Below are 12,317 nucleotides of genomic sequence, written 5' to 3' on the forward strand. Positions count from 1 at the left end.
CATGTTAAATGTGTTAAAATGTAACAGTTCTTGTAAGTGAATGGAAAATGTTACACATTTCATTAGTGCCAATACATTATTGTTATAAATATAAGAAGTAGTGCTTGTACATTATATCAGACGTATCATTTGAATGTGAAATAGAAAAATGTTCAAATGAACTGTCTTTAAGTGAACTGTTTTAGTCCTCACCTAATCCTTAATTTATACTGATTCACACCTCTCACTTCGTTGCATCCAAAAAGGAACTGGCAAAGCAGGAATATATCGTCACTTTGCCTTGTTGCCGATTCTGTAATAATCTCGGTATTGTTTGGGTTAAAAAATTCCTAAGATTCAGTCTGAACATGCTCCTTGGTTTGCTCGAACGTTTCCATTACTAGGGGGTTCCAAACCAGGTAAGGTGTTTGAAGCCTGCTTAATACTTTCCTGGTCGCAGTCAACAAGCCCAATTAAGTCTTGAAAGAGATATTTACCTTAGATCAATTTCAGCTCCAGAATTCTGAAGCATCGCAGTACTTTCAACACTGACACCTCCAGATGCTATAATTTAATGTGTGTTCCAAATAGCTCAGACAAAGAAATATTTTAAAAAGTGAGGGATTTTGCGCGGATTTTGCTGTCAATGTGTCTGCTCTGTCAATGTTGGAATTGACATATGTTGAGTATTTTCAAATCCAGCGTGCGAAATAGCTACTGGGTCGCTAACCCACGGCTAGTATACTCTAGTTGGGCCAGTAAGTCTCCAAGTCACCTGACAAGGGCAAAATGTTAACGCCTCCTTGTGACCTTGAAATGATGGTCAAGGTCACCAAACATGACAGCCCTATCGCATACTGTGATGAACCTAGATAACAAGGATGAACTGAATCTTGTCCATGATTCTAAAGATATTCCAATTCGTATTGACGGACAAAGCCTAATACCATATCCCCCTGCTCCGTGCTAAATACGCGAGGGGGTATAATAATTGTACCTATTTATTTGTAAAAATAATAACCTTTGACGACTGATTTTTGTAATACATTCTAACTTGTGATTTCAAAATTCACCGAAAAACACTGTAACTACCAAATTGATTATTCACAATTCTGTTCATATAAACTAGATATTTACCTGAAGAATGGTTTTTTTTGGTTTTTTTCCCAGCTGGGAAAAGCTATAAGATGAGTTACCATCTTTGACCTCAGCCATTTTTGGAACCATCTATATCATTATTATAATAAACTGCTCATTTCCTTGAGCTAATATCTGAGGATAAACAGATACAAACAACACATCCCACAATTTTCTGACAACATAAACAAAAAACAAACACATTTTGGTTGTTGGATATAATTTTATGATACTAGATCCAGACTTAAAACAATGATAATAATGTTGTAAAAAACATAATAAATTTATGCCATATACAATGAGTAAGAATAGAATGAGTTGAGATCACAATGGATTATTCATTATGTAAAAATCACTGTCAGTATTGAACAGAATCCTGAGAGTATAACTGAATCAAAGAACATTGACCCAATATCTACCATTGAAAATATACAATTCCCATCCATTATGCATGTAAGTTAGAGGTTTCAAGTCACAATAAGCACCCCTCATGAGCATCATCAGATAAACTCATCTTTACAGAAAATTACCTTTTCAATCAGTGTCTGAAGGCATTTTGGAACAGTGATATGTAACAAATGTATAGATCATAAATCTGCTAGTGAATCCCAGTCCATTTGAAAGAAGATGAAAGGGACTGATAAAAATTCATTTTGGGCCCTTTGTTCCACTTCTGCCTGCAGGTTTGAAACAAAAAACTATCTACAATTTAAAGTAAAATATGTCACATCATATTAAAAACATGTACAGGTATCTAAGCAAAGATGCAAGATGTTTCTGAAGTGGACACAAGTTAGTCTATTCTGGTCTGACAAGTAAAGAGACAGCCCTTAAACCTGTTCTACTAAAGTATGATCTTTATCGAAATTATTTTTTCCTAGATAAAATGTAACATCCTTTCAGTATGATAGTGAATTGGCACAAATAGAAACTGCCTCTATTACCTTGTCAACCCATAAAGATTTTATGAGGCTTTATGAAATAAAATCTTCAACATAAATATGTACTGAATTTAACTACATATATATAAGCAAAATATATTCAAATGTTGCTTTCAACATATAACACCATTTAAAAGACCAATAAATATATCAATAACAACATTTCAAGCAATGAATTTCTAAAACATTTATCACCAAAATATTTTTAATTTTTGTACTCATATTTCAAAGTAATACTGGTATATCAATTCAGTGATTAAGACTTCAAATATCCATTAAAATGAGATCATAAATATACCAGTTACATTATTCCAAATGAAAAGATTCACTTCAATATAAATTAAAATGTTTTTGTCACACATTTTTAAAAAGTATTCCTTTAGTACACATATATGCATGACTTAAACCAAAACATTTCTGAGCATTTAAATTTTTATTAAAACTTTTAAACGTTTTGATTTTACACATTGGTGACTATTTCCCTATCATAACCAGGCACAATTATAATCATTAAACCTCATTTAAAATTCAAGCTTAAGTTGTATCTGAAAACATGTTCCCAATACCTCCTCCTAACTTCGATGAAGTTCAAGGTTACACATCCTACATCCTGACATGCTGATAGAAGCTGTCCCTGCATAGTATCCTAGGTATCAATACAGCAACCCTGTATCCTCCTTATTAAAATGGCTACCAACAATCACATCATCATCTCATGTCATTGCACATATATATTATACATAATTCACAAATATTTTCAAAGAATATCTCTTCAATTCTTGCATGCAGACAGTAATTTCTTTTTCCAGTTCTGTTCACATCAAGTTACAGTTCTGTAACTAACACACTGCGTGATATGGCTAGTGGTCTCTCTCTTCCGGAGGTCGAACAGGCACCCCCAGGGCCTTGAATACAGACTCCTCTGTCGGGGTGGGGACTGTTGTTCCCTCATAGATCTTCTCCCCTCCCTGGAAATGTTGAATTTTATTCAATATTATATCAGAGAACAAGTTAAAGAAAGGAAACTTCATTACCATGTGCAATGATCTTGCACTGTAATGATACGTCTTGTAATATGTATTTAGAAACTAGAATTGAAAACAATATATGAGACAAAGTATGAGATTGTCACCTACAGTATTGCAAAGGTCACCAACACAATCGTGATACCAGTTCAATACAGTTCCAGTTATAATGGTAACTTGAGGACAGACCAGGCATATTGTCTCATGATCAGATTTTGACTTTCATACATTTTCATGAGAAGTAAGAAAAAACCTTTTTGAATGTTGAATTAAAAATTACTGCACCTATAGCAATGTGTGAGTGCGTGTGCATGTGCATCCATGTGTGCTAACTAATACTGTTTATATTGAGCAAGCCCTGACATACCATCCTGTAGCTTAACATGGATACCCTACCAAGACATACAATACGAAATCAAACCTAACCATTTTATCTCATGAATATTAAATGCCAGGCATGAAAGAACAAGGACCATCTTTCGACGACTTTTGACATAAAGCACCCAGGGATCAAATCAGAACCTTCCGTTTTCTAGGCAGATGCTCTACACGCTAGTGTCTGTACAACAAGCACGTGACGCTTGAGGACCTTTTCAGACCCCAAATCCACATGTTATATGTAAATTCTGATACAATCCAAAAGTCTGTCCATTAAACATTGTGCTTGAGCCATTATTAATAAAATGATAATGACTTCAATCTAACCAAGATATGTATACACATATGAGTACTGACTGCTTACCTTCCGGACAACACCTGTCTTGAGTGCGTGTTCGTTGAGAGACATATGCATCTTCTTACACAGATGGCGCAGGGAACGGTTAAAGTGGGCAGAGCCGGTGAAGTAGACAAGGGCGCAGGCATATTCATCAAAAGGCACAACGATGACGTCCAGCCGCCGATGCTGCAACATTGAAAACATTGCGAATTGACTAAATACAAACAGAAGTTATCAATAATTTCTTGTCTTCCTTATTACTTTCTAATCTGTAATCCGCTTCATGCCTCGTTCACAGATTTCTGCATACTCTCTAGCCTAGTGGTTAAAGTGTAGGTTCGTCACGCTGAAGACCCAGGTTTGATTCAACATATGGATACAAAGTGTGAAGCCTTTTCTGACATACCTCACCATGATATTGCTGGAATATTGCTAAAAGTTGTGTAAAACCATACTCACTCACTCTAAACGACTATCAGCCCAGAAAATAATGCTTTCAACAGCGGACACGTGGCTTGTTTAAATGATAATGTCCCACTAACGGTTTTAACATGGTGACAGAGAAATATAGATGCACTAGTACAAACCAGAACCATACTTAGATAAGGAAGTTTTCAACATTTGAAACATTCAAAGTTTAATTCAAACTGAAAAACATTTGAATTTCATGAATAAATTTTAAATTGCAATTGACATTCACACATAATAATTAGTTACATATTGCATGCCAAACAAACATGATGATGTGAGGTTTGTCTTCAACATATTTTATAATCCAAGAGAAAAGGGATTGGGCACAAATGCACCACTAAAGTTGCCTTCCCTCGTAACTCAGTTAAATATAGACATCATAATGATGATATGATAATTAGATTTGACAGTTAAGGACTAAGTGATGTTAATCACATCAGATACTTACAAACTAAGTAGCAACTTCTGACATCACTAAGACTTGCTACAACCTACATGCATCTACCTTTCTGTTCTCCCCTGGGAGTCTACACACACCCAGGTATTTCTTCTGGTTGCCGTTGTCCTCTGCCGACACAAGGTCATCTGTCAGAAACTCTGCAAGAAAACAAGCATGTACTTACTAACAGCTGAGTTTCCTGGTGTCCAAACTTTATGAGTATTGAGGATGCATGTGCTGCTAGGCACTGCTTCAAACTATGTAAATACATGATCAAGCTGAAATTCACGGTTATAACATTCAGATGGACAGAAAGATGTTGTTCACATGAACAAGCAAAACAAGAATAAGTTGGAGCATGAGAAAATGTGTTCACAAGAAATAGGTGGTTCTATGTTTAAACATGATAGATTTGTATGTCTGGAAACAATGTCTTGTTAGGAAACTGCAGTAACACTGTCATTGCTGAATTAAATACTTAAGGACATAACATTGAGTACAATACTGAGTGAAATATACTGCACAAAAAGATTTTGACTGATTTCAAAAGTATCAAGCATGTTCTTGTGACCTTCACTCTAACCTATGATTTTTTTTAGCAGGTTTGTAATCAAATAAGACGTGCAAAATTCACTAAAACAAGTCAATAAAAGTCCAGCTTCCACAGGAAAAGCTGTTGACCATGTCGTTTTCACGTGGTGTGCCTGAGCAACAAATGTGTGCTGATAACAAACATATTCATAACAGTGATCTATCACCATGTTCTTTCTAAAGCAGTATGATGTTTGGGTAAATATAACCTACTTTCCTCCTTGAGTTTGGCGATGAGTTTTCCGTACACGCCCTGGTGTGACTTCCCATCTGGATGGGTGACTAGGACATCCACGTCACCACAGGTGGCCTTGCCCCGTCGATATGACCCACATGCTTGAGCGATGATGCCAGGCTGAATAGATTCGGCTGCTTTTCTCACCTACAGCAGTAATAACATTTGTACACTACTGTGTCTACAGAGCAACTACTGTCAGATGAACATAAGAATGCCGACCTGTAATTTATACCCGTGAATCTGAATAGCAATGCTGTCCATTTTAACACTAAGAGGCTGATGGTATGTAAAGCCATAACTGCTATACCAGAATTAATGCTACTTGCTATTTTGCAACTGACTATTTCCATACACAGCCCAATACAACACTCAAATTGTTTTGAAACGTACGTAAACAATCAAAAAACGTACCAAAAGGTTATTTTCTGTCCTAGCCTAGGTTCTGTGTGGGAGAATATTTTATGGATAATAAGTTTGATCGCTCACTGGTAGTTTATTTGTTACACGTAAGTCTCTTGAATCTGCTACTCATCATCAATATCACTCTATCAGTATCAACCCCAGGCTGGATGAACATTTTATTTATTTCATCCTCGTGATGATAGTAATGATCTTCAGTGTCCAGCACATGTCTGCAACAGTCTGACCATTCCTTCTGGCCAATAGATGACAATCGTTCTTCACAAGCCCTCTGTGCAGAGGCAATTTTGACATCTAAAGTCTATGGCATTGAAATGGGTGTGACAAGGAGATAATGCCCATGCGTTTTCAGAATTTTGACATGATATACGGGGCTGTGCAAATGTGATTTCATATGTGCAAGCATTTCAGCCTTAAACCTTGGATGCATAAAAGGTACATTCAGTTTTGTAGCCATGATTTGATTTCATCTTTCCGACTGGCAGTTGTTGGAGCTATGTCTATTTGTTTGCTATGGTAAGGGGTTTTGTCCATTTTAATTACTGAGTTTTGGGGCAGATTAAGGACAAGTTAGGAACAACCACTCAGAAGAATTGTTGAAATTCACTTCATCATGGTAATCGCCGCTCTTTTGTTTGGCTATAAATATCAAAGCATCAGAAAACCTCCTCACATGTACCAGCATGGACTACAATTAATCTTGGGCCTGTCCCAGATGGTACCTGAATACCGCCAACTGCTCCCTTCTCATCAGCTTGCCAACATTTTGATACCATGTGATGGGTGTGAACTCAGGTTTTGTTGATGTACATGATTGGACGGATTTGTTTATGGTACTGGCGAATCATTCTGAGATATCTCAAACACCATGCAACAATGTCTTTTCCTCCATTAGGACATGTCTGACTGAACGAGCACTCCGCCATTTGAAACCAATTTGTCTTAAACATTTACATATTGTTTCTTTACTCCGTGTATATCCCAAATCATTAGTAGCCATTTTCATAACGCTTGTCAGTGTTGGGATTGTCTTGGTTACTGTGCAGCAATGTTGAATGTACTGCCAAATTGCACACTTAATCAAAATCATCAAATTCAATTTTCCCTTCAGTATGAGTACTCACTTTGCTGGGCTTGTGAACTTACGGGCACCCATCGTGGGAACGCATTTGTCATTTACTTTGTGCAAGGTTCTGACTGATTTACCAGTGGCATGGTTGGCTTATTTCAGTGCACTGTAAATGCTGCCAGAAATAGACAACCTCAGGTGTTTGTGAATGAATGACTTGACTCTGTTTACCCAGTTTAGAGTGTGACATGATAAGTTTCAAATACCTGCAGAGTTTACTACTCTATTCTCAGTCCACTTTACAAGATACTAGTACACGAATGCTTGAACAAAATGACACTTGCAAATCATTGCGTAGAATGCAATTACTGCAAGGATCACAAAAGTCACATGCGCGAAGCTTTCAAACCTGTTCCCCCTTCCAGTAGGTAGAAGATTCGTTCATGCACGCTTCCCCCATCTCCTTCACAAACACGTCTTTCGTGCACCTCATTCTAATGTTGGTTGGATGATATGAGCTTTTTTCATCCTGAGCTCTGTCAGCAGCATATGGTGACCTACCACTTGTTCAATTTCCCCGGCTTCTTCTCGTGGCATGCGGTCCAGCAGGTCATCATAGAGACGGAGCCCCACCTTCTGTTGGTGGGTCAGGTTGGCCTTTGTGCGCAGGTCCTCCAGACTTCGAAAACCCTGAATACAGACTGAGGTGATCAAGAACACATACCACAATGCAAAAAAAACATAAAAACAATTGTAGAAATATGAGTCATCAAGTTTCAAGGTTCTCTAAGAACAACTACAATTATTGCTACAAATTTAGCTTCCAGATGCCTTTAACATACTAAAACTGAATATTCATGTTTAATCATACATTCTCTGCATGTGTTCAATAAGAAGTTTGAGCTGCATATACAGTTTCGATATCTCGAAAATAAACATGTAAATAATGAAAATTATAAGCACATGTACAAGTCAAACTATTGTATTTCATAAACCTGTCTTTTAATGAAGCTATGGAATCTATAGAAGAAAGTTTTATGACAGACACATTTGTGCACTGAGCAAGATATTTTTTTGTTTTTGAAAGCAGCTGTTGACAGCTGATGTGTGAATGATCACCTGTTGATACCAGACTCTGGCTGTGTGAGGTCCGGCGCCCCACAGATCTGTGAACATGTTCAGTATCTTCAGCTCCTCGTTCGACTTGAACTCCTCCAGTTTACGCAGACCCCCACTCTCCACAATCTCCCACACCTTGTCTGCCAGCTTGGTTCCCACACCAGTCAGTGACCGTGCTTCCTGTCACAGAACATCAACTCACAGGGTTTCAAAAATCCCATTGCCTGACACCCATGTCAAGTCAGTTTTCATTTTGGGCAATTTAAAAATGGTATCTTTCATGTCTGTAGGCTACTAGATAATTTCTGCTTATGGTTTCAAACTGCAAATAAACTGGGATCTAATTTCATATCTCAAAATGTAACTATAAAATTTTACAATGATCATAAAGTAGAGTTATCTTTCTTTGCTATTTATCACTTCTCAATATAATACGGAGGAAGCCCTAAAACTGGCTTCCCTTCAATCCGGCATGCTCTCAGTATCGGCACTAGAATTTGGTCCCAGCAGAATCTGGGTAATTTATGATAATTGGCACACCCTCTAATCCTACTCCGTATTTCGGCACAATATAGATTGCCCAATTCACTGTTTGTACAGTAAATAACGCTCACAAAACCGGCACCCACTCTCTTGGCTCTCCTATTGACTGGCTGAATGTGTATTAACAACACAGTGGATTATGACATATGTCATGCCTTACCTCCCACGATGTTATTGGTTTGGGGTGCCGTCTCAGAGCTTGTATTGCTTTCTGATAACCAAATGCTCGCCACTTGTCATTTGTGCTCTCATAGTTCTTCACCATTTCCTGGAAAGAAAGGGAAATTAAGCTCAGGCATTAACTTGATGAATCATTCCATTCAACTTGTACAAAATTCTACGCACACAAAAATAAGTTTCCCCCTTTGGCGCACTTAGGTTTCGGTTTTCTCTGAGCAATCTGGCAATGATCCAGACCGAAGAAACCAGAAACCATTGAGACAATGTCCCATACATTCCCTTCCCACAGAGGTTACTTGTCATATCTTCCTACAAACCTCTGTTCTAATACGAAACCTCTGTTCAAATACGTCTCTTTCATGGTGCAAGTGTTCAAGATTCGTGACTGGTTGCCGTCTGATTTAGTTGTGCAATCAGCGAAGTTCTTTCAAAAGTAATCATCTGTAAGGCCTTGGTAATTTCAGCATGCATCTGGAAAACTAGAACCTCTTCCCCAACATGAGGCACAAATACTTCTTCTAGACAGAGTGCATCTGCGAAATGACGTTTCAATGGCGTCTAGGTCATCCTTGTTGACAACAGACATGCTAGCCATTAAACTTGTGTGGCACATCAACACAAGTCACCAACTTAGGTTAGTCAAGCAGGATGTGAGTTGGTGTGTCACGCGTTCTGACTGGATAGAAATAAGGTAGATAATTCGAGTTGCGATATTATTTGCCATGATGGGATTTTATGAGAACCAGCAAATATGGTCGTATTAGAACAGACGTTCGTAGGAAGATATGACAAGTAACCTCTGTGGGTACAGAATGTGTCCCACAATACTGAGGTATGTTAACATAATTCACCGGAGTTGAGATTAACAAAGCATTCATAACACTACAACTATAAACTATAGCATTGGCTTTTGAATATGTTATGAACACTTTTGATTAGGGTCCCTGGTCAATGAACATGACCACCAGATCCATCTGCATGACTTTTGTAACAAGCACATCTATTATGGAATTTCCACAGGTGAAATCAAGAGTATAATAACTGCATGACAAATCATTTTATATAAAACTATATAAGCTTCTCAGCACACCTCCATCATCTCATATTATGTTAATCATGCATTTTCACTGTGCTTTTGAATTACAAACCTCTAATTTATCTGTGATGTGTTTATTTAAATTTGGCTTTGGGTTTTTGGATGACTGAGCACAAATCCACTTGTCAACCTGAAAGATATGAAATGGTCAATAGTGTACAAGTTGTAACCATAGTAACCAGTGGTTCAGTGTTGTTTTGGAACAATCATATTATATTCAGCAACAGATGATTAAATCTATAAATAGTCATCTTGTATAAGTTATTCAACAGTAATAATCAAGATAATCCTTTTGTGATTTCTATCAAATCCAAGGTAAAGGTTGATGGTGGTAGCACGCATTCTCTTTTAATGATGTCAGTAATCTGTATAACATATATGGACACGACTCAGACATAACTTGCGTGATTAGCATGGCATTTCCATGATATCGGGCAGAAAAGAATTTATAAAGTGCAAATAAAGTGTAAATGTGCCCTCCGGTGACTAATGGTATAACAATGCAATGATTGCAGTGTGCTGGAGAATATCACACAGCTCACAGGCAGTTGCTTCATGGGAGACGTATTAGGTGTTGTATCAGCTGAGCTTGTGCTGGCTGAGGTAACTCCACTGTCTGAAAACAGATTTATGTGACCAACCATATCGCTCTCTTCTTCTCCATCACTTGGTACATAGTCACTGTCTGCATCAGATAATTGGTCTTCATTCTTTGCTTTTTTGAATGCATTGAACATAACTCCTGCTTTTGCATACTCTGGTTTTGTTGAAGATGGCACATTTTCTCCAGATTTAATTGTTTTTGACATTTCTTCTGAGTCAGAATTGTTTGGGGATTCATGTTTCGTAAAGACACATGATATATCTAATGTGTGACCCTCAGTTTCAATTTTTGTTTTAGTCCGAAAACAACCACTTAACCAAGAAGACTTGACAGCAGTGGCTGGTGGTGCTTTCTCAAGTTTGAGAAGCTTACAAAGCCTTTCTGGCTCCATTTTATCATCAACCACGAGGTAGTTGGTCGTCGTAGTCAACTCTTTGTCAATGACACCCCCATATTTCTCTACATTGTTCCTAAATATTTGCATCCTTGCTTTTTCTATACTTGCTGGTAAAATAAAAACGCTGATGTCTTCAAGGAATTGTGGCTGTGAGTTTTTGTCGTTCCCTGAGGACAAAGTATCGGGTAATTTCCTCTTCTTAGATCCATTGCTGGTGTTGTCCTGGTCGTTTTTCCTTTTCTTTGGGGGCATTTTGTCTACACTGATATCTTGACGAGAAGTGACAATTCAATGGTGTAATCTCAGCTGGTATTTGGCGTGTGTACCTTGCCGCTGAACAAGCATCAAAACGAGGAAATGACAACAGTTACAAACAGGAAGTTGAGCCGAGTTGCTCATCGCCATATCTCATTGGTTATAGACGTGCGGGTGGCTTACAATACAACAAATCTTATTGGATAAAGCGCCCGGAAATGCGACGGAATTACCCGCGAAATTCGAGGACATCTGAGGGGGAATATCCAGCTGACGGCTTTGATTGTGCCATCTGACAGTAGGTGAAATACCGTAAAACTAATGTTTCACATGCTCCTCGCAGGCGGCAGAGTGCCTTTAACCGTTAGGATTACAGACACTGACTGACTGTGATCGAGAAACCTTACGTGTGGGCTGGCAGTGGTATTCACAGCTGTTGTTGTTTTGATATTTTTATGATTGCTTTTTCCGAACATCAGCTGTAAAAAAAATGTATATTTCTTAACATACAATAGCAAAAAGTATGTCTACATGTTACAGTTTAATCACTCGTATGTTAGCATGATTTTGAAACAGTAAAAATATACAAAAAGAATAAATTCTAAATTCTATTTGCTCTTTTTCAAATGAAATATTCATGTTATTGATCACTGGATAGTCCGGTCCAGATTTGAATTTTTTACCGATCGCTGCCATCTAGCTTGAATATTGCTGGGTGTGGCGTTAATTAACAAGCAAACATAGGTGACAATTTATTCTAGTGAGCACCATGCATCTGACTGACAAATTATGTTTATCGCTGGATCTATTTATGTAGAGTACATGACTAAACTCGTGGCCTTGGTTTTAATCAATTTTCACTAATGGGGACCTGATTTGACATTGTTAAAGGGCTGACAATCAAAGTTGCATAATAGATCAAAGCGACTGAAAAACTTTAAATAGACCTCAATTAACCATATACATTGAGAAATAACTTTAAGCCAAACTGCCTCAAAAGTATGAAAGAAGTCAACATGATTTATCTCACCGGTGACTGAGGACACATTTAGGCATGAATTCAAATCTTACGAAATCTGCATCATAAATGTAATT

General features: G+C 37.7%; 2 protein-coding genes across 2 annotated transcripts in view; one reads left to right on the forward strand and one right to left on the reverse strand.

The window, feature by feature from the left end:
- Positions 1 to 1,319: 1,319 nt before the first annotated feature.
- Positions 1,320 to 11,355, reverse strand: LOC137265854 (DNA polymerase lambda-like). The gene is made up of 9 exons (XM_067801313.1): positions 10,509 to 11,355; positions 10,019 to 10,096; positions 8,851 to 8,958; positions 8,148 to 8,327; positions 7,590 to 7,718; positions 5,515 to 5,683; positions 4,777 to 4,868; positions 3,825 to 3,986; positions 1,320 to 3,025 (listed from the first exon to the last, which is right to left on the reverse strand). The coding sequence occupies exons 1-9, from the start codon at positions 11,217 to 11,219 to the stop codon at positions 2,918 to 2,920; spliced, it is 1,737 nt and encodes a 578-aa protein (XP_067657414.1). The 5' UTR covers positions 11,220 to 11,355; the 3' UTR covers positions 1,320 to 2,917.
- Positions 11,356 to 11,420: 65 nt separating this feature from the next.
- LOC137265524 (Fanconi anemia group I protein-like) overlaps positions 11,421 to 12,317 on the forward strand; it is a 33,205-nt gene continuing 32,308 nt past the window's right edge. The window contains exon 1 of the mRNA XM_067800938.1: positions 11,421 to 11,520. The gene's annotated coding sequence lies outside the window, so the exon portion shown is untranslated. The remainder of the gene's footprint in view (positions 11,521 to 12,317) is intronic.

The sequence above is a fragment of the Haliotis asinina genome, chromosome 15, assembly GCF_037392515.1.
Source record: "Haliotis asinina isolate JCU_RB_2024 chromosome 15, JCU_Hal_asi_v2, whole genome shotgun sequence".
Classification (NCBI taxonomy): domain Eukaryota; kingdom Metazoa; phylum Mollusca; class Gastropoda; order Lepetellida; family Haliotidae; genus Haliotis; species Haliotis asinina.